Source organism: Peromyscus eremicus, chromosome 2, assembly GCF_949786415.1.
Source record: "Peromyscus eremicus chromosome 2, PerEre_H2_v1, whole genome shotgun sequence".
NCBI classification, from domain to species: Eukaryota; Metazoa; Chordata; class Mammalia; order Rodentia; family Cricetidae; genus Peromyscus; species Peromyscus eremicus.
Window position 1 is genome coordinate 77346933 of NC_081417.1, and position 23628 is coordinate 77370560.

The 23628-nt window shown below is 41.0% G+C and overlaps 1 protein-coding gene across 1 annotated transcript in view; it reads right to left on the reverse strand.

Annotated features, from left to right (window-relative positions):
• Nucleotides 1-23628, reverse strand: part of Svep1 (sushi, von Willebrand factor type A, EGF and pentraxin domain containing 1) — a 178256-nt gene that overhangs the window by 64270 nt on the left and 90358 nt on the right. Inside the window, exons 14-24 of the mRNA XM_059254397.1 lie at nucleotides 22208-22316; nucleotides 20624-20788; nucleotides 19832-20065; nucleotides 17769-17930; nucleotides 15793-15954; nucleotides 12184-12345; nucleotides 11470-11561; nucleotides 10025-10121; nucleotides 8240-8353; nucleotides 4260-4373; nucleotides 3498-3699 (exon numbers count right to left, since the gene is read on the reverse strand). Of these exons, the coding sequence (XP_059110380.1) occupies nucleotides 3498-3699; nucleotides 4260-4373; nucleotides 8240-8353; nucleotides 10025-10121; nucleotides 11470-11561; nucleotides 12184-12345; nucleotides 15793-15954; nucleotides 17769-17930; nucleotides 19832-20065; nucleotides 20624-20788; nucleotides 22208-22316 (1613 nt within the window). The remainder of the gene's footprint in view (nucleotides 1-3497; nucleotides 3700-4259; nucleotides 4374-8239; nucleotides 8354-10024; nucleotides 10122-11469; nucleotides 11562-12183; nucleotides 12346-15792; nucleotides 15955-17768; nucleotides 17931-19831; nucleotides 20066-20623; nucleotides 20789-22207; nucleotides 22317-23628) is intronic.

The following is a 23628-nucleotide window of genomic DNA, read 5'->3' on the forward strand; positions in this document are numbered from 1 at the left end:
GGGCTTAGTTGCTAGCAAGCTCTGCCAGCATGCTGCATGGTGGATTTAGGGTTTTTGCTCATACAGACTGAAAAGGTTACAGATAAGCAGTAAAGACAGATTCAGACAGAAAAAACCCTCTAAACAGATTACAGTGTGTTTAAAAATATATGTAGGCTTGGGAGAGAAAAGTAAAAGGGTAGAAAAAATCCTTAAAAATAAGAGTAGTAAAAAAAAATGTAATAAGCCACTGCAAGATGGGAAATACACAGAAAGTCTGGATCCTATATATTATTATGTTGTATTTGAATTTTTTAGGTGCTAAGAGACATTGGATTATGGAAACTGCTGGATTAAATCAACCTATATATTTTAAAAATATCTTGGCTTCAAAATGTAAGACAAAAGATATGTTACTTTGGGAAAGAGGTTCTGCTTTTATTTCCACAGGAAACGAAAGGCTCTGGATTCATTCTGGGTTAAGAAAGATCAGATTTGATCAAGGAAGACCCCCTAAAAAAATCTCCAATGGGAACAGATTTCCCAGATGATCTAACATTTCAGAGCACCTCTGTTGCAGTTTCCTCTGAGTTCTGCATCCAGAAAGGCTTCAAGGCTACTGGCTGAGATGATCCAGCCTCACAGAATCCTCCAGTCAGGATTTGATCACCATCCTAAATTTTCTCAGGGTCCCCCAGAGATTATCAGTGCCCTCAATCAACAGGAAGTAGTCTAGAAAACTACACTCATATTTGTAAAAGTAAATTATGAGTTTTTGTCATCGTTTGAGGGGTTGGTTACAAGTTGTGATGGATAATGGTCAGGAGAAATGCTTACAAAAGATATTAGATTCAGGAATTTTGTTTTGAAAAGAAAAAGGGGGGATATAGAAATGATAGGATAAAAGGGGTAGATTGTTGAATCTACTTTAATCCAAAAAGCAACTATTAATTTTACATATTTTATATTAATATGGATTTTGGTTTATTTATACAAATTTAAAGTTAATTTTGTTACACTATGTATAACTCTTGCTGGAGTATTATGTTTCTGCAGCTTATAAAAATTGTAATATATAATTAAGAAATACATATTAATAGTCATACATAATAGCAAACTTATAGTCAGGTTAGTTAGGCTTCAAACACTTCAAAGACCTACAGAATATGGCATTTAACATGTTTTAAGAGCTTAGACTTTTCTTGACAGTGAGACATGTCTACTCCTGGCAGCACCAATTACTTCAAAAAGGATGACGGACATTGAAGAAACTCCATATGGAGTTTGTTTTCTTTAGGGAAAAAGCTAGCTATGTGGGCAAAGAAACTGCCCTTGCCTTAACTGCTGACGTTACTGTCCAAACTGGACCAGCAGGACACAAGAAAGGTGACTGCCGAACTTTGCCAAGACAAGGTAGGACAGTCCTTCAATATTCCCTGCTTCACAAGAAAGTCTGTTAAATATGGTAGGCCTGTAGGCTAGACTTGGATGCCCCAATGTTACAGAGGAACTCTGAGTAACTGTCCAGGCAGCCTGATGTCCCTGTCATTAGGTAACATTTTACCCTTCTGGGGTCTTTGATGGAGTTGAAGACTAAATAGTTATAATTATAGTTTCCCTTAGTTATAATAGAAAGTAAATTAGATACAAATAGACTTACCAAGATAAGAGTGATAATTATTTTCTCTAATTTTGCCAAATGCAAATGGATTGGATATTGTTACTGTAATTCTTTTTTTTTTTTTTTTTTTTTTTTGGTATTTTGAGACAGGGTTTCTCTGTGTAGTTTTGGTGCCTGCCCTGGATCTTGCTCTATAGTCCAGGCTGGCCTTGAACTCACAGAGATCTGCCTGGCTCTGCCTTTTGAGTGCTGGGATTAAAGGTATGCGCCACCGCTGCCCAGCTCTGTAATTTCTTACTTAATGACTATTTTTGTTATATATAGTTTTACTATATTAAGGTTAAAAACCTTCCTTTTTAATTAGACAAAAAGGGGGAAATGCTGTGGAACAACCCTTTTCTACACTATGAATATGTATTAACCTCATTGGTTAACAAAAATCTGACATGCTGGGAGCTGCGCAGGAAAGTAAGTGAGAAAGCCAAACTGAGAGTGATGGGAAGAAGGAGGGCAAAGTGACAAGACAGCAGCCAGCCACTGCAGGAAGCAAGACATGCTAGAGGACAGGTAAAGCCATGAGCCATGTGACATTAATTATAGATGAATATAAATGGGTTAATTTAAGTCTAAGAGTTAGCAACTAACAAGCCTGAGCTATTGGCTGAGCATTTATGATTCATATTCAGCCTCTGAGTGGGTTATTTGGGACAAAGCAGTCAGGACAGGAAATGTTCATTTACACCCCCAAGAACTTCTATTTCACCCACAAAGGCTTAGCTTTTATGATTTCACTTATTGTGCTCTTGTTAGATTTCTTTAGATGAAAACTTCCTAAAGTAGATGCTAGAACACCATGGACTTTCAGTGCGGATAGGCCCTCGGGCAGTACAATCATATAGCCCATTTTTATCTTACCTAGTGCAAACATTTCAGCTAAAAGGTAAAATGTTGAAGAATACTGGATTTTATCTAGTGCTAACATGTTAACTTCCATGCGCTGGGGTTGTACGTCTTTCCCTTCATCATTATTTTGTGCATGTGTGTGTTTCTGTATGTGTGTACACATGTGGTAGCCAGAGGTTGGTGTCAACTGTCTTCCCAGATCTTTCTCTACCTTATTTTCCAAGACAGGGTCACTCACTGAACTTGGAGTTCACCAATTTGGCTGATCTGTCTGTCTAGTGAGCTCCAGAATCTACCTGTCTCCACGGTCCCATCGTTGGGATCACAAATAGGTCCTGCCACGTCAAGCTTCAGCTACACAGGTGCTAGGGAGCCAAACTTCATGTTTCTTGGCAAACACTCAACAACCATGCCACCTCTCCAGCCCCTCCTTTCACCTTTATGATTTCCCAAGAGCCAAAGTTTCTAAACCTGGCATGTATCCGACTCATAGACACCTTAAGTTGCCTATGTTAAAATTACAAGTTTGGGGTTGGAAGTGTAGTTCAGTGGTGCTGGCCTGACTTGAGGGGATCCATGGGTTCCACCTCCAGCACTGCAAAACACCAGGCATGGTGGCACCTGGGAGATCACGGCACTAGGGAGGTAGAGGCAGGAGGATCAGAAGTTCAAAGTCATCTTCAACTACATAGTAAGTTTCAGGTCAGACTGGCCTACAGGAGACTCTGTCTCAAAAACAACAACACACACACACACACACACACACACACACACACACACACACAACAACAACAACAACAACAAAAACTGTAGGCTCACATCTAGGCCTAGCCTTGTCTTATCACAAGTGGTGGTGAGATTCTACTGTTCCTGCCTTTGGGTGAGTGTGTGAGGACAGCTGACACAGAGCTTTGCAGCCAATGCTCCATTAAGACTATACAGTGACTGCTCAGTCAAGGAAACAGGAAGCGAAACTCTAGACTTGGCCTTTTACCTGAAACTGTTGGCACCATCCTTACAAGTGGCTCCATTTTGGCATGGCCGGCTGAGACACTCGTCCACATTTTTTTCACACCGAGTACCCAAAAATCCAGGTGGGCATTTGCACAAGAACCCCCCAACTTGGTCTTTACAAACTGCGTTATTTAAGCAGGGGCTCGACTGGCATTCATTGACGTCTGTCTCACAGTGCACACCTGGGGGTGGGTGAGGACGAGAAAGAGCTGGGATGATTACCTCGGCAGGAAAACCGCCCCTGATGTGACTCCTTGACAGGAGAGAGGCGGCAGGCAGGGCCGCTGCCATTAACCCTGCTCATGATGCATCTGAGCACGAGCCCTGGCCCTGTGGAGTCACTTCAGGACTCTGCAGTTTGGATGCTCAGTTTATTTCATCTTCCTTCTGAAACTACAGTTAGCAACGGGCATCAAGCTGAAATAAGGTTTAAAAGGATAATAAGTTTAGTTCCCTTTTTTCCGTTTGTTTGTCCTCGTGTTTTTCCTTCATTAGCATTTTACCCCTCAGACTTCTTCCCTGAAAATGAAGTGCATATTTTTTTAACCATACTTCTTTCATCAGTTTGCAAAATATATTATTTCATGTCAACTTACACCATTTTATGAACATCATTTACATGACTTATTTCCCACAGTATGGTCATAAAGTCCAAATGTAATAGTTAGATAATATGTGAGTAAAGACACTGATGTTTATTTACAGAATTTTGAAACAAGGGAGAGAAATGCGAACTTCTTACCCACATATCCTTTCACACAGGTGCAGTGGTAGCTTGCTAAGCTGTCGGTGCAGGTTCCTTTATTCAAGCACGGACTGGAACTACACTCATTTATATTTTCTTCACATAGTTGGCCTGCAGAGAATCACAGGGTCTTTGAGCTGGAGAAAGCGTTAAGTTTTGCTCAAGCAAGTTGTTTAGCGTGAAAACTGAGCAATTGGAAATCATGGCTAATGGGCTTGTAAAATGCTTTTTTTTTGCTTTTTGCCAATTACATCGACACAAATATTTCTCTTCCATTTTTTTAATTAAAAAAATAGTTTAGCCAGAAATGTAACATATTTGGCATACAGTGAGAAATGACACCCATGAACACGTGACCATATTTTTAAGAAGGTGTGATCTTGCTTAAAGTCCTTTTCTCACATTATCTGTTCACTAGTTGCTCATTCTTGGCTGTATATTCCTTCTGAAGTGGAGCTGTAACTGCCCAAAACTGACAAAAATGTTTGAGAAAAATACTGAATAAAGAAAATAACTTATTTTGTTCTTCAAATCCAGAAAATAGTAGCCAAACTTCTGTGCGGCTGCCCCCATGGTCTGTAAGTAGGTAATTTGGGGACAACTGATGTCATTGACGCTCTTTCCTCCATTGCCTAGGAACAGAGACCAGGCCTGTGATATTACCAAGTACAGGTCAGAAACAAACCAGAGAGACAAATCTTCAAACTCAGTGATGTACACAAAGATTCCTCAGTTGGAAGAGTACAGGATACTTAAATCCAAGGCACACACGGAATTATGTAGCAGACATCTAACAGCATATATATCCCACCACAAACTACACTAAAGAGAAATTTTATCAATAAAAGATTTTGAAATCAGTAATTCTAACAAACGTACATATTCATACAGAGTACAATAAATACTGTTATATTACTTTTCATTGTCAACTTGATATAACCTAGAGTCACCTGGGAAGATGGGACCTCAATTGAAGAACTGACTCAATTATATTGGCCTATAACCAGGTCTGTGAGAGATTGTAATGTTGGAAGATTGATGTGTGAGGGCCCAGCCCACAGTGAGCAGCACCTTCCCTAGGCAACTGGGTCTGGGCTATTATAAGGAAGCCAGCTGAACATGAGCCGAGTGAGATCCAGTAAGCAGAGTTCTGTCCTGTCTCCAAGTTTCTACTTTGAGTTCCTACTCTGACTTCCTTCAATGATGGATTGTGATCTGAAGTGTAAGTCAAACAATTCCTTCTGCTCCAGGTTGCTTTTTGTCAGTGTTTTATCATAGCAAGAGATCAAACTAGAACAAGTACTTTTTTTTAGTAAATACTTAAAACACATTTAATGTTTAGTAAGCAGCACAGTACCTTCAGAGTCTAATAAATACATACTATTCAGAAGCTTGGGTCTAATTTCCTTATAGTGTGCATCTACCACTCTGTTCACAGACTTTTATGTTAAAATCCTGGGTGATACTAAGCTGAAATTTGGAGATTATCTTTTAAGTAGATACATGTATGTAGAGAGACATCATCTTTATACTGTATGTGGGAATGCAACCATATGTATAAGGCAAAGAGCGAGGGGAAGGAGCATGGGAAATAAAACTGAAATGGCAATGAATCTGGCAGCAGATCCACCTGCTGCACACATATCTTCAATGAGTAGCAAGTGTGCTGATCTGCAGCCTCCTCAGTTAGAATCTGAGCAGGTCTACCTCTTGAAATAGAGCTGAATTCAAGTTACATGCCCCTATAACAAACCACACACTTTAACTGGCACACATCAAACAAAAAAGATCTCTTTTCTTGTTGGAAATATATAGGCATACATTCTCTGTTTGCCTGATTGCCTACTGGAGGGAACTTCAAGGCGATTTTCAGCTTAGGACTTTTCCTTATGCAAATCCTTGAATGTATATAAACAAATGTGCATGAGGGTACAATATAATATGTAGAAAAGAGAACAAGGAAATCTAAATATTAGGGGATGATGTTGGACTGAATGCAGAAAATGGACATGAGTTATGAAAGAGATTATAAAGCTAATTGCTTCTCTGATCTAATTCTGTGATGGATTTTTTGTTTTTGTTTTTGATAGCAGATATATGCATAAAAATCTATTTGATAGTGAAACTGTAAAATCCAGTGTGAAATGGCTTCAGAATCACTATTCAAACTGCACAGAAGTTCTATTTGCAAGATTTTTTTTTTTTTTTTAGTAAAAAAGCTTATAAATAAAAATACCCAGAAATCTTTGAATTGGTCTTCCAGACAACATGTAATTCTACTGTATGAACTCAGTGTCCCTCCCCATAAGACTAGGGCTATCATGGGTCACGGATCCCAAATGGACAAAATGGAATTGGTTCAAAGGATTGCCACCATAAATTATATTAACATTTTCAGTTCATTATAAAATTGTTTTTTTTTTTTTTTGGAGATAATGTTTTCAGAATCTAGTGACTGTGAAATGTGTTATAAGGATTAAAAAGATGTATTAAATACATAAAATAATATACATGCATGGATTACAATGCTTATTTAAATGTATTTTTTGGATAATTTCATGAGTTAGGTACAGAGATAACTTGCTGATATGATCTCTATTTCTGTCATAACAATATTATAAGATGGTTACTACTTCTTAGATCATAAATCACATTCTTGTTGTGTAATATTTAACTATTTGAGGGGGTGTTACATTTGTTTATGTTGCAGAATATTACTTTAACTATGTGAAAGTCTGTTGCATTTGTTGATGCTGCATTTATTTAACATGCTACATTTGTTTAATTATGTAAAGATGTGTTGCATTTGTTTCACCTTGCCTGCCTAAGGCACCTGGTTGGTCTAATAAAAGGCTGAACAGCCAATAGCTAGGTAGAAGAGGCATAGGTGGGGCTGGTGGGCAGAGAGAACAAGTAGGAGGAGGAATCTAGGCTCGAGAGAGAATAAGGAAGAGAGAATGAGGGAGAAAGAGAGGGATATGCCAGGGCCAGAAGCCAGCCAGCTGCCAGACAGACAGACATGAGGAGCAGTTAAAGTAAAACATATGGAAGGAAAGAAAGAGGCAAAACGTAGATGAAGAGAAACAGATTAAAACAGGAGCTAAGCTAAGGCTGAGCATTCATAACTAATAAGTCTCTGTGTCTTGATTTGGGAGTTGGTTGATGGCCCAAAAGAAAAAGCCTGGTACACATTCTATTTCATAAGACTCTATTATCAATACTAGAATCATTATAATGAAATTTAACAAGAGAATTGATAATGAGGTTGATGTTTCTGAACTATTTTAGAGGGAGGGTAGTTGAAAGCTGCAGTTCTCTGACTTAAATATGATACATACTTAAATATATGAACACCTTTTACAGCACATTCCCTATGGTGTGATGTCTTACTCAGCCTTCATGCAAAGAGGAAGGGCTAGGTCTGGCCCCAACTTGGTATGCCAGCCTGTGTTGACTACCCAAGGGAGGCCTTCCTTACCCTCTATGAGGAGGGGATGGGGTGGGATGGAGGTAGGTAGGGGGAGCAGGAGAAGGGGAGGGAAGGGGAACAGGGGTTGGCATGTAAAAGGAAAGAAAAAAATTTAAATTAAAAAAAAAAGAGGAGCGGAGCCTATAATGACAAAAGTGACTGATCCATAGGAAAAATCACACACACATCCAGTTCAGAATTTCAGTAATGTGACAATGAAGAGCTGGGGAAGGACCCGGTACTTCTCTGGCATCCCGTGAGAACTCATCTCCATTTATGAGACTAAAAAACAGGTTCAGAAACATTTGGAGGCCCTGAAGTCACACGTCTTGTAGATAAAGAGGGAACCAGGTCTGCTCATGTTACCATTTTATAAACCATAAGCAATTTCATACTGAAAATTTGATATCTCCTTACATAACCATATAATGAGCACTTTCCAAATGCACAGAAATAATCCAAAACAAGACCCAGTTTATATTATAAAGACACTAGCCTTGCTCCTTACCTGCATAACCCAAGGAGCACTCGCAAGTGAATCCCCCAACTTGGTCTCTACAAATTCCACCGTTGAGACAAGGCAGTGAATTGCATTCATCAATATCTGTTTCACACTTTAAGCCTAAAATATAAACCAAATACTGAATGATAAATCAAAGCAAGAGAATAATAAACATGCGTGGTCAGCTGAAATTAATGATCTCTATAATCTAGGTGTATAAGGAAGAGCTACCATCCAGTTGTGTTTAATGAAGACACTACATGTTTCCATATTTAAGATACCTTACAACACTACATGGGAAATAGCAAAATATCTCAAAGCATTAAGAGAATGGAGGGGGAATCTGGCAGTTATAAATAGGAGCCATAAATTATGTTAACCATAAAGCAAACCTCACAAAACTATATAGAGTTGCTACCAAGGTCACCTGGCTCAAGAGATGGAGTGGGGCCAAGTTTCGCTAAATCTCAGCTCATAAACCAGATGCCCTGTAGTGGGTACTGGATTTCCATAGGGTGCATACAGGTTTGCTGGGCTAGCTCTGCTAGGAAACCTCCCTGCCAGGGGAACTTGATCATCAGCACCACCTTCAGACAGAAGAGGAACGCTGCATTTCAAGCCATACCCTACACTGCATCAGGAATGCTGGGACTACCAGACTCTCTAGGGTCCAGTGAGCTGTAGCTGGGCAAGCATTCCAAATAGCTACAGTATAACACTAATGTATGAGATGCACTATTCTATATGCCTTCTTTAAGCCACCACTGAAGTGTAAAATTCTCAGAGAAGACCTTCCCTCCTTCCGTTCCTCTCTTTCTCCCTCTCTCCCTCCCTTCCTTCTTCCTTTTCTGTCTTTTTAGATAGGATCTTGCTGTGTATCCCTGGCAGGCCTGGAACATACTTTGTAGACCAGGCTGGCCCTGAACTCAGAGAGATCCCTGGTCTCTGCCTCCCAGTGCTGGGATTAAAGGTGTGTACCATCATGCCTGGCAAATTCCATATACCCTATGAAATGTCAGCACGCTTTTTTTTTTTAAAGAACTCATACACATGAGCCAACTGTGATAAACAGAATGCCAATATTCTTGCTAGCCTTTGGCTATCCTTTGTTTCCAATTTTCCTTTTGCTTATTTTTTTTTTTTTTGGTGAATTCTACTTAAATATATTTTTTCCATGAAAAACTTTCAGAAATCACTGCATACTTTTTTTGAAGCAAAAGTCTATTTTAGAGAAAATAAGGGATTGTTTTAAATTAATTGCAATTTTAAAATACAGTTTGTTTTCTCCTAAAATTGTTTCTGGACACATCTGTAATATGAACCAAACTGCAAGTAAAAATAATTCTTACTTATTCCTAAGCCTCTAGTCCAAAGCCATGGAGTTCTGAAGCTAGAGACAAAGCAATAAAACTCATCTATGAACAAGAACTTCCACTCTTGAGTAACAAATGGGAGAAGCCAGGAATTTGTTCTAAAATGTTTGTGCTGGACCAAGTTGAGTGTCATGCCTTTAATTTGTGTTAGAACAGAACCTTGGACACGACTCCTGGACTGTATTCCAGTTATACCCCCGGCTTTGGTGTTAGCTTTCAGAGTGAAGTTTCCACCCCCTTTTCTCCAAACTGTACAAAGAAAACTGTTAGGTATGCATGCATTTTATCTTGTTCAACCCCGTATTTCTCCTCACTAACATGGTCTAATGTATTTTACATGCTGTGTGTTTAGTATTCCAAAGTCTGACTCAAGCTGCACCAATTCCACACAAAACGTGTTAGCATTCCTTGATGTCACCTGTGTATCCGGGTGGACAGAGACAGGCATAGCCCCGCCCCAGCTGTTGGCAGGTTCCGCCGTTGTGGCAAGGGTTTAAGAAGCACTCGTGGAAGACCTACCGGGCGGAAAAGACATGTATTACAGAGAAGCACTCGGGTCATTTCGGAGCATTCCCACCTAGGGGCCGTAACATTATCATGTTGTTTCTGAGTGAGTTTCTTCAAGCTAGCTGCCATATCATAGGAGCCTGCCATGTATGGGCACAAACAATGATTCTCCAGTGAGGTAAATGCATGCAGGGTTCCTAAGTGCTGGTTGCAGGTTAGAATCCATAAGAGATTTTATTTGAAATATGCAAAGCACAGGGGTCAACCAAGGTCAGATAAAACAGAGCCTCTAGTGCGAAGTCCATACATGATTATTTAGAAGTGGCCCGTGGACCCCATCACACCACTGCGTTAGAGGCTCCTACAAACTTCTGTGCTCGCCCACCTCATTTTCAAATGTGATGTGTAGAGCCCCAGCAGCTCACAGTGTTGGGCTGCAGGAGGTCGACAGAAGAAATATTGTATCATTGGTTTTAAAAATGCCAATTCCAAGGGACTCTTGACTCTTAGGTAGGATGAATTAAGGGAAATGGTAGACTCTACCCCAAATATCTGACATAGCAGATTATCTTTAAAAAAAAGTGAGGGAAGCAAGCCTGGGAATGGAGTTCCTTGGCAGGACACATGCCCAACACTGTGAGGTTGTCAGTTCAAGTCTAAGTACCATACACATGTGTGCACACATGCACGCACACACATGCACATGCATGCACATGCACACACACAAGGGGAAAATAATTGGTTTAGTCATGTTCCTGAGTGACAATTCTTAATTCTTTACACATTATTCCAAGAAACAATTTCTTTGGTCCCAAAATATGTAAACAATTTTGAAATAAAATCTGAATTATATTTCTATCCCCCCAAAAAAGGCTTTGGTAAATCAAGCCCCCCTTTTTCAATGATGGATCAACTAGTGAATCAAAGCCTCCCACATCTACATACTGTTGAGCAGGCATTTCTGGGAAAATAACTCCAATTTCTGGTACTAAGAATGTCTAATGTTTCACTTTTTGAAAGTTCTTATTAAGAATTGTAACTATAGGCCGGGCGGTGGTGGCGCACGCCTTTAATCCCAGCACTCGGGAGGCAGAGCCAGGCGGATCTCTGTGAGTTCGAGGCCAGCCTGGGCTACCAAGTGAGATCCAGGAAAGGCGCAAAGCTATACAGAGAAACCCTGTCTCGAAAAACCAAAAAAAAAAAAAAAAAAAAAAAAAGAATTGTAACTAAATATTCCTGTATAGTATTCATAATCTAATGAAGGTTTCAACCCCAGTATTCTGCAATATGTAAAATGGCAAATTATTTTCTGAGCATTCCACTGAAGAAAACGTTCTGTGCAGGGAGTGGACTTGCCTGGCTGCCTACTTCATACTTCTTTTGGGTATGTCCAGGGGCTGCAAGGGGCACGATGCTTTCTTCTGCGGCTGAGAAAGTGGAGCTAAAACCTAACAAAACAAACAGGCAAAATGTCAGTGGGTGGTAGGTGTGGCTCAAAACTAAACTCTCTCGAAATACTCAGGGTAAGATCTGGTTGCAGAATGAGTCATGCCACACGTATTTTGTTTCAGTCATACTAAACAGGAAAACATCATGGGTGGCATGTCACTCCATCCTAGACCCTGAGAAAGACACTTGAAAGTTACCAAGTGCAGTGTTTACAAAATAATTCTTCTAGTCTTGTCATCAAAGAGATCTTAAAGGGGGCCGGGAAGATGTCTCAGTGAGTAAAAGCACTTACCATCAAACATGGTGGCCTGAGTTCGATCCTAGGACGCACATGGGGGAAGTTGTATGTTATAATCCTTGTATGCTGTTGTTTACCCTTCACACAAGGGTTGTGGCTTGCACGTGTGTGTGTATATACACACATGCATGCACACACACTTGCACACACATGTGTGCACACATATGACTACATAAATAAACAAATGTAATGAAATTGTTTTAAAAGACCATAGAAGGATGAATTGAACCCAGATATCAAAATCTACCCGAAATGGTGGTGTTCAGAACAGAAGAGACCAGAGCGGCACAGGTAAGACCCCAGTACACAGTCTGAGAACTCACTTGAGCAATCCGTGATGGATGTGGCACCAGTGATGGTCGTAGTTCCGTAAAAGGGACAGGCTAGGCAGAAGGACTTCCCTGCATTGGGCTGGTAATAGTCTCGAGGACATGGATAGCAGGGTGTTAGCCCAGAACGGGAGAATTCTCCTACTGGACACGGCACTACAAAGGAAAAAAGAGATTGTTCGTGTGAAATGACTCATTACATCTAAGATAAGCTCCCTAACCTTCAGTTGTGAGAAGCTACTGAAACACTTGTGTTGTCTCTTTCTATTTGGAAAAAGAAGTCCCAGACACCTAATTAAATTAATTAACTGATAGTATAAGATGAAAAATGGTGCATCTGTACATATATATGCAGTAAACAGAGGCACATGCTTTCATAGCAGTACTACTTAGTACCTAATATAAAGCTAAACATACACAGACTATATATGCATGAATGTCCTGGCCATGGGGAAACAATGCAGAAATTTCATTTACTACCAATATTAGTAGTAAAGTCAAATTTAAAACAGTACACCTGAATGGCCAGGAGAAAATATTACCTTGCAAATACTGTTTACTGATGGTGTTAAGGACAGCAAAAACAACCATGGAGCCTAATAAATTTGGCCTTTAAATAAATTTACTGTATTATAATCTGGGAAGTGTCAATGGCATAGATTTCAGGAGCCTTTACCATAGATTTCAGGAGCCACTCTATGGTGATATTTTATTTGTACTGAAATGTGATTTTATTTGTATGTTAATAAATAAAGTTGCCTGGGGGTCAGGGCTAACAGAAAGCCATAGCAGAAGCTGGGTGGTGGTGGTGCATGCCTTTAATGCCAGCACTTAGGAGGCAGAGCTAGGCAGATCTCTGTGTGTTCAAGGATACAGCCAGCATGGAGACACACGCCTTTAATCTCAATACCAACCATAGAAGACCTGGAGGTCTGTATAGATGGGCAGTGACAAGGAGGTCATGTGGTTGGGTTTACAACCAATGAGAAGGCAGAACAGAAAGTCTATATAAAGACAGATACACAGGAAGTAGGTCTCTTGGCTGAAGAGGACAGCTGCAGCAGTGAAGGGTAAGGTTTTTAGCTCTTAGCTCTGACCTCTTGGGCTTTCATCTCTGCATTGACTCTGTGTTTCTTATTTAACAAGACGGTTACATCTACAGCACCCTACAGAGATGGTGAGACACATTAACTTATTTGACTACAGTGAGCATGTAAGTATGGTGTCAACATGTCACATGCAACACACCTTAAACATACAAAAATGAATAAATGAATAAGGTAATATGTTTCCAAAGACAGTGCCAGAGGTCATTTAATGCCTGTTTTAACTCCACCATGAAGGCTCAGAATGAGAGGTATATCGTTCTGGTCCTCGTAAATCCTTGTCCTATGGGGTGGAATGTGTCAACAACGATGGCCAGTTGCTATTTATGAGGCCAAAGTTTTCAGGTTTTGTAGCCACAAGCCAGAGGATATGTGTAAAAAGAGATAAGAGGAATAAAAGTTGTAGTGCATGGGCATAGTAGTAATGTGTGACATATAATTGTTATAGTCATTGTAACAACTAATTTTGAGCATGCTGAGAGAAAAAAGGTATTTTCTTTTTAAGAAATGTAAGGCAAGCTCAGCAAAATACAGAGTGACAAAATATAGAAAGAAAATAATGATGAAAGAAAGGCAGATGGAAGGAAGGAAAAAAGAAAGAAAGGAAGGAAGGGAGTTGAAAACTAAGAGAAAATATGTGAAGGTCCATTTTGTAAGTCACATATACTTCAGTTTTAAAGTACAATAGTGTTGGTCCAACGCCACAAGAGAGAGCTGAGTTATTCCTGCCTCTCACCCATGGTGAGGACAATGTGGCTAACTATGCTAGGAATACTAGGAGACACGGGGCATTTACCGGAATTTCTGCCACATTCTGGGAATTAGAACTGCTTAATTGCAAAGTTGGCAACAAACAAACCTCAAGGCTTATTTAGAAAGCTAAAAGAAAGAAAAGTCAAATGTGAACTCGCTTCCCTGTAAAAATTCCGGTTGCTTGTGGTTGGAGGATGTTGGGATGGGGGCAGAATTATTTTACTTCAGACTTTCTTTCAAAATTAGTTCCCACATTAACAAAATCAGAGAGTGTCTAGCAAAGCCATTTCAAGCATAATGTGAGACTTTATTGACTTTAAAATTAAATTGGAGGCAGCTTTGTCACAATAGGCACGGTTTGTGGGCTTCAAGCACAGGCTAGAGAAATTCTCTTCTCAACTCTTTGGTCAAACAGTAGCTTGATGGAAACTGCTCAAGGAATGTGTGAGGTCTAAAACTCTTATCTACCATGACCCTGGTCCACTGAGACAGTTTAAACAAATGGGAAGATGTATAAACTTATCACTCAGCATCCATCCTCCTGTGCCCACGCCTCTTAAATTCTGAGGACTCTATCTCCTTAGAGGCAGCTCTAGCCTACCCCTTCTACTTCCCGCTTGGCCGGTGGCGAGGAATCTCAGTCTCTTTTTGGTGGTAGCTGTGTGTGGCTGTAGCTCAAGGAGGAAGTATGTGCATGGCTCCCTTTGTAGCCTGAAGAACTGGCCCAGAGCGGGCTGGTTCTTAGGAACAGCAGCCTTGCAACAAGAAAACATCTCTTTTATTCTCTGGGTTGCCATAAACCTCAGGCTTTTAAAGCAGAGTGTAAAGAATGGGAGGACTCACGCTTTTAAGAGTTACCACGTAGCCCTGCTTGTGAGTCTCTGTGATACTGCAGACGCGGCCCACCAACCTTTTATTGTGAATACAACTACATCAGCTTTACAGAGAAACAGACTGTAAGAGTTTCTACAACAGAGTGCTGCTGCTGCTGCTAGTGTGTGTGTGTGTGTGTGTGTGTGTATACATTTGTGTGTGTTCATGTGTGTATATACATTTGTGTGTGTATACATTTGTGTGTGTTCATGTGTGTGTACACATTTGTGTGTGTGTTCATGTGTGTGTATACATTTATGTGAGTGCATGTATTCATGTGCCTATATATTCATGTGTGTGTATGCATCGAGTGACTGAGGCATCTCCCAGCCCGTAACAGATCAGTTTTGACTCTCAGTCCCGGTTTTGAGAGAGTGTGAAGTTTTTATCTACTAGTTTGTTTACATCTTCAGGAATTTCTGGCTGGATAACTATACTCAGCCAGGACATTAGAGATATTCAAAGTGGAATGCTGACCTTTTCATTTCTATTTAAACCAGTGGCTGCCACAGTGTGATCCCCGGACTAGTAACAGTAGGTATTACCTGAATACTAGGTAGAAATGCACATGACACCCAGTGAATCAAAATTCTGGGGACAGGACCCAGAAACCTGTATTTCTGTGGTACCGGGACGCCTCACACTTATTACTGAGGCCTGGGATAGAAGTCTTGTGCAATATACAGAGAGCCCATTGTTTATACTGAAGGGCTGACCAGCTGGAAAAAAAAAAAGAACTCCCCGTGAAGAAACAGTTATTTACATTCTTTGCATACTGTGGACATTTAGTTTGTTAAAAGCATCCCACTCCTCCACGCAGAGAACTTAGCATATGTAAATAAATATAAACATCTAAAGCATTGATGATAACCTCCACAAGCAGAGATGTCTATGGCTCCTCTTTTTACAGTTGTGGTGGGTTCTGGGCATGAGAGGCAGCTCCGGGATCCAAATTCTGGTTGATAAGTACCCAGCGGACACGATTCGCAGGTCTCAAGCCCACTGGAAGAGTAGGTGCCTTGCTTACACAGAGCTGAAAAGAGACATACAATGCAGTGAGCAAAATTGAGCTGCTTAAAATTAGCTGCATACAGCGTAGAGATTCCCCAGTCCAAGGTGTGGCAGAGGAGACGTGAACTCCTCCTCTACAGCTGGTCACACAGGGTACAGCCACCATGCTTCTGTATACTACTAAGTTTTAGACACATACTCGGTTCCTTTCATCACTGCCTATCAGTGTTCTAACCACACAGTTTGTTTAGTAGTCATTGAACAGAGCTCGAAATAGACACCATGATGAGGCACTATCTTAAAGACAAGATATGCACCAGGAAAGCTGTGTAAAGCGTGACAGAAACAGAATCTCAAATTGGGCTCCATGCATCCAACCATTACAACAGCTCACATCTCCAAATGAGAGCGGATTCTGGCACTCCTCCAACCATTCCGTTTGATGGGTGAGTCCCGACCACTGTCTTCTCCTTCGATTTCTTCAAGGGACTCTCATTCCTAACATTGCTAACATTTTGGGTACATTTCCAATCACCTGGCACCTCCTAGATTTATCATTAAGTACCTACAGCTGCCTTCACATCCATAGCATGGAGGAACAATTTTGAAATTTCTTCTGTGAGGTGTGTTTTCTGTTCACCTTCATTAAGAAAGAAAATGTTTCCACCAGGGGCTTGCATTATGAGGAACAGAGAAATGTGGGAAGTACCACATAGTTTAGTAGCAAGTGTCTGTTTGTCTGTGTCTGTGGGAATTCATTTCCAAGTCAGCAGAGAATTGATCTTACCACATCGAATACTTCTCTAACAAAAACTAAGTTGATCTTTGCTAAGTACTATGAGAGTCCTTTCTCCTGATTAGTGTGAGATTCCAGAGAAAAGTTCCGGCTAATTGGTGAATGTGTGCTGAAGCTGGAGAGAAAAGCACGGAGTAAAGCATAGTTCCCCAAAGAAAGACAAATGATTTCTTTTCAATAGCGAAACATCTACTTAGTATTTGTAACAAGAAAGAATACGTAACATTGCTTTGGATACTGTTCTTATCCCATCCTATTTTTACACTGATGAATTGAAATAGGGCTAAGAATCCCCTACCCTGGTGGTTCTCAACCTTCCTAATGCTGTGACCTTTTAATACGGTTTCTTATATGGTGGTGACTCCCAACCACAAAATAATTTTTTTGCTACTTCATAACTGTAATTTTGCTACAGTTATGAATCATAATGTAAATATCTGGTGTGCAGGATATCTGATATGCGACCCCTGTGAAAAGGTCGTTCAACCCTCAAGGAGATTGTGACCCACAGGTTGAGAACCACTGCTCTACCCCAAAGTATGGCACCTAAGCATACTGAATATTTTAAGCTAAAGGAACTTTTGAGCTGTAGAAGCAGACAGTTCTCTCTGAACCTCCTCCACCCTGTTTCTCTCACCGTGGGTCTTAAGACCGTATGAGACATGTCCAATCTGCTACCCAGAAGAAGAAAGAACTCTTAAGACACTGGGACATGGGAGAATGCAGACAAACAGACCTTGACAATACCCTCCTAGTTCATACTAGGTCATTCTCTTTGTGTCCCATTATACTTCTACATAGCCACTCACCTCATCATCAAACACAGCACGACACACACATTTCCTACTTTCGTTGTGTCTTCATTTGTAAAGACTCCTGTGCCACATACAATTTTCATTAAATAAATATGATTGTCTCTTGTAATTTATCTTTTGGTACAGGAGCCTTGACCAAGACCAAGAGATGGACAAAGAAACCTTCCTCCCGTTACACCTGGACATCCAGCGCTCTCCCGTCAAAGTGTGGAAGGAAGCCTCTACCTTTGCACTCGGAGATTCTTCTCGAGTGGAGATACTCCGTGTGAGTCCTGGGGGGACAAAGCTTGCACTCCAGCTGCCCTTCCTCATCTTGATAAGATCCCATCAGGCAGCTTTCACAGGTGGAATGTTCCAGAGAGTAATAGGTTCCCAGGGGGCAGTTGACTGTGGAGAAAATGGTCAGACACTCAAGTTCCCCCACCATGGCACCTTTCAGGTCTTTTTTTCCTATGAAGTTTGCTTCTAGGTACTATTGTTCGTGTGTTAAATTTTACTATGGAAGTTTTACCCTCACAGTGAGTAGACCTTCCAGAAATATATTTCTAAAAACCAATAGTGGTAGATTTTCCTTTTGAGAAGATGCATAGGTTTTATTGACCAATATTAGGGTTTCTATGATAGAGCTTTCAGTAACAGAACTTGGGATGGCTTGGTGATATTGAAAATGTTTTCTGAGTTGTCTCTCTGCATGCTCCCCCCGCCCCCGCCCCATAAGACTAAACTACATGTCCACTTCCGTGTCATTTCTAGAGACAAGAGACACGTCAACACAGTAAGACGAAAACAGATGAGGAAGAGCCTTGGCCGTGCTTAGAGAAGTTCTTGCCCGATGAAGCCATCCTCTAATCTAGGGGTGCCAAGGAAACAGGCACATTTTATAACTTGTAGTGACACGGAATTTCTGAGGTCAAAGAGAATGTTAAACTCACCGAGCAGGGTGTTATTAAAGTCAGCACTCTAGAGAGACACCTCAACTCCAGACCTGGTGACTCGGAGATGCTAACGAGTACAACGAGTTACCCGGGTGCTTATTAAAAATGGATCCCTAGTTCTCTATCCCCAATGTGCCAGGTGCATTAGTTCATGGCCCTGAGCCATGATGCAGCACAAGCATTTTAAGTTTGGCACAGGCTTTCTGAAAGCCCCACTGAAATGGGAGAGACAGTGGTCAAGATGATCCCTGGTTGTTCTCAGAGTGAAAAAGAAACCAGAGTAGGATCGTAATAACAGCTTTGAATGAGCTGATTTTGTCACCGCAGGGAAAGCACAAATGATATCAGATGGCTGTACACACTGTCAAAGGAGGTTTCCCAGACAGGATGCAAGGCTGTGACTTAAGGGAGACCAAGATGAGACTCATGTCACTCACTGTGTTCGGTGAGTGTGTGTGTGTGTGTGTGTGTGTGTGTGTGTGTGTGTGTGTTAGCTTCTTTAGGAAACAGGTTGGAGTTTATCCAGATTGGAATTATAGCTGTGTGGAGTAGAGTTAAGGATGTAGGGAGAAGGTGGGGGAATGACTAGCGAATATGAGAGACTTTGAAGATGTTCTGAAAATAGACAGAGGTAATGGTTGCTTCCTGCGGATGAACTTAATGCCATTTAATTGTTCAATTTAAAGTATGTATTTATGTGAAATTTACCCTAATTGAAAAAAAAAGTCAAGATTTTAGAAATGGCTGTGTAGTTAGGAGTCTCTGCCACATCACCTTCTGTGAGTACCTCTCTGGCTTTACTCTTCTTGTCTGTACTGTGTACTAATATTAACAGCACACCATAGAGATGCTGAACGAGATTAAATGGGAGAGGTGTGTATCTGATACACAAAAATGGTCAAATATGCGAGCTACTGTTGTTGGAGCAATAGATAAAAAGTTGTGAGGATGTTTTGTTTTTAAGATTTATTTTTGTTTACTCATTTGTGTGTGTGTGTGCGCGCACACAAGTGTCAGTAGAGGCCAGAAGAGGGAATCAGAACCCCTGCAGCTGGAGTTACCAGTGGCTGTGAGCTGCCAAATGTGGATGCTGAGTCATTTCTCTAGCACCACTATGAGGTGTAAAGAGCTATAATCGAATATTAGCCTTGTTTCCCTCACATAAAATACTTGGCTTGTCCTCAACAATGGTGTACACTCAGGTTCTCAAGACAATACAGCGTAGTAATAACCACAGAACAATGCAAAATGCCTGTTTCCTATCAATGCTCTTTATACACATTTAGAAAATATCTGTACCCAGCTCATTTGGCCCAGTGCACAGTAAACAGCTAGGTCCCAGGGGAAGCTTACCGCACATGCGCCCCCTCAGCACAGAGCCCGGTCTGCAGAAGAGAAAAGCCTTCTCTGTTTCCAGGGAATTGCTGTCAGCCACCACCATCTCCGAGGCAAGCTGGAAAGAGTACATGGGCTCCTTATTCAAGGTGCTTTTCAGGCGGTTTGTGATCGTTTCCAATGTCTTAATGAGCCGCTGCTGATTTTCCAATTCAAGGGTATCATTTCTTTCCTCTGGCAGTGGCACACTAGCTGAGATAAAAACACAACAAAATTAAACATGCATGCAAACACAAACACACACACACTCACACTCACATAATAGGTGTGTTAGGTACTAACTATAATAATAATTTTTACCCCCAATGAACTCTTATCTTAAAGTCCTTCAGAAAAAGAAATTAATTTAGAATAAAGCCAATCAGTTCTGACTGGATAAGTCACACGTGAGTAGTATTAAGAACAAAATATGTTTGTTTGGATCCTTTTCTTAGATGCTGGGTTAACATCACCTGTTGAGGGAATTCATCATGACATGATGAATTATTCTATAGTCTTGCTTTTTACAACAGGCCTCTTAGTTCACCCTGTCACACGCAGGTAAAGCAGGGTGCTGGTTATTCCAGGGACCAGAAAACAAATCAGCAACACTAAACAGGAAACCATGGCCATGCTTAGTTGGCCATGCTCTCTCTAGTTCCTTCCAGGGTTAGTTCCTAATGAACACCAGGCACAATAGATTTCAGGACTAGCTCTCCAAGCCCAGACTTCACCTCATATTACTTCAGCAAATGGAAAGTTTATCCTTACCTGTGATGTTAAAAATTAGCTGAATTTTGGGGTCGGACAACGGGACAGTTCTTTTGATCCGTGCCGACCTGGCTTTGCCCACACCTGTGGGTGTTTCTTGTACAACATCCAGGAAGTGATCGTAAGAGTAATCCAGCCTGTTGCCTGCACCCCAGCCCCCTGGTCCTGATGCAGAGAAACAAGTGATCAGACAGGTGCCTCTTCCCCTGTGTTCAGGTTCTAAAGTCACAAACCAAACTGCCCACAACCGTTTACTCAGTTGCCCTCCGTGTCCATGTGGGTTTGGTCCATAGACTTACATTGTCATTTTGGGAGGCATTTTGCATTTAATTTAGAGACTATAACCCATTTACCTCTGAAAGTATATGGGATTTACAGCATCTTTAAGTTACCAGGTAATTATCCCCACTTAGAGGGAATTGGGGAGGACGTGCAGGAGTCTGATCAATTTCTATTTCTCTTCTATACCTTCCTCCAATTTAAAAAAATGGCTTTATAAGCTTAATGAACATAATCAGATTTTCTTTTGTAAATATTATTCAGAATATCTGCCTCATATATTAAAAGTGGGGAAGCCAGCAAAGGCAGCCTGTAAGGTTCACATCACTGGAGAAGACATGGATGTGTCTGACTTATGAAGTGCCCTTGATGTCATTGAAATTAACAGCCAGACACCACATTTTCACTTCATGAGGTGTGGTCCATGACTGTACAACCTCGGCCAAATTGCTTTCATCTTTCTAAACTTGGATTCCTTCATTAATAGATGGAGATAATGAGCCTGACTTCATGGATTTGTCTGTAATAAGATGGGACAATTTATATGCGCCACTTGGTTTAATATCTGACTCATTACAAAACCCCAGTGTGTCAACTAATTAAGTGATACCCATGTTGCTCTGGCCATACTGACGCTTAGTTTTGTCCTTTACACAGTAGTTGTGATTGTGAGCCTGTCACTTAGGTAAACTGTCTTCAAAGATTTGTTTGCTTTTGTATGTATTTAAAAAGCTAGGGTCGATATTTTTGTGATTTCAGTTACATAGTTTCCCACAACTACTATGTAGCAATTATGGAAAATTGGTTTACCACACTTAGAAAATCTTTGATAGAAAAATTTCAGTCTACTTGGAAAAACACTCAAAATTATTCCTAGACTTAGATATTAGATTTTAATAACTGGATTTTATAACCTGGGTGAGAAATATGGCTATTTCCTATGTATAACTATTTTGAATCAATGGCTTACTTGCAAGGCCAATTGAACACCATCTAAAAATTACTGCTTAAATACCTTCCGACTGTTATTATAGTCTATGGTAGGTCACATTTTAAATTGCCATCACAATGTGACCTTTATCCTGAAGTGCTTTGGCTAATATTTTAAAGTGACTTATTTCATACCAAAATTTAAGCTATCCATAGTGAATTATCACATGATCAGATCATATAGCCATCCTTAAATACATGATGAATAAATTAATAAAAGCTAAATTTTCTTCTTCCGTTTTCCACCACTCTCGTGGAGTCATTCCATTTTGCTGATCCATCGTGCAAACCACCACCGCTAAAGAATGCCATTACCAATTGCAAAGCCATTTTCATAGTCATAATTATATTCGATGCAGTATTTCTTGGTCAGGTCCTCCAGTCTGCAGTCAATGTCATCGGCATCACTACAAAAAGATGGGACCTGCAAATGAAGACAGAGAGGAAGAGCATGAAAACCACACCCCTGTGTGCTTTCGGTGAGCCCTTGGCTTCCCTGGACCTCACATCCCCATCAGAAGGAGGAGAGGGATGAACCCTGGCTCTCCTGGACCTCACATCCCCATCAGCAGGAGGAGAGGGAGGGTCCCACATGTTTCCAGAACTCTACATGCTATGAAAAGTCCTTTCTCTCCCTCTCTTTCTTCTTCCTCCCCACCGTCCCCTCTCCCTCCTCTCTCTCACCTACAGCCTCTCACAGTCTCAGGCCACCAGGATTAAACTTCTATTTTTTAATCTCCACCTATGTCACCCACCCGAAACAGCACAGGACTCCTGGGATCTCTCTGACCTGAGACTACCACAGTATAGACTTTTTAACCCCTGTGCTGGCTAATCTTATGTCATCTTGACACAGGCTAGAGTCATCTGAAAGGAGGGAACCTCAATTAATAAAATACCTTCACAAGATCCAGCTGTTTTAAAAAGAAAAGATAAAGCATTTTCTTTTTATTTATTTATTTATTTATTTATTTATTTAAGCACTTGCTTAATTAGTGATTGATGGAGGAGGGCCCAGCCCGTTGTTGGTGGTCCTGGGTTCTGTAAGAAAACAGACTGAGCAAAGCCATGAGGAGCAAGCCAATAAGCAGCACTCCTCCATGGCCTCTGCCTCAGCTCCTGCCTCCAGGTTCCTGCCCTGTCTGAGTTACTGTCCTGACTTCCTTTGATGATGAACAGCGATGTGGAAGTGTAAGCCAAATAAACCCTTTCTCCCCAACTTGCTTTTGGTCATGGTGTCTCATCGCAATCACAGAAACCCTGGCTAGGACAGCTCCCTTTTCTTAGGTCACGCCTCCCCCTCCTCTAGTTCCCCAGCTCTCCTTTGTGTTCTCTGGAACTCAGTCAGTAAGAGAAAACTTGCTAGAGTCCTATCTCTCTATTCTCTTCACCTTTGCTCCAAATGAAACACAACTTTTCTGATTCCTGGACTATCTTTCGGAAAATGATTCTGGAAACATCACAAATCCAGAACTATCGCCCCCATGGCCCCATACTTTCCGTCTGTTTCCAGACCATCCTGCTCCCTGTTGCCTTCCTGAAGCCTCACAAATTGTCAGCTCCACCCTCACTGTCCTGCGTAGCCGTCACGTCATGAACATTTCCTACTCGGTCCCTCTATTCCTGGCTGACCTTCCGTCCCCTTAGCTTCCTCTTCCTCCGCTCGCTTGTCCTCCAGTTATCTGACTTTATCACTCCTGTGTTTACCTTACATCACTACCAGCGACTCCACCCTC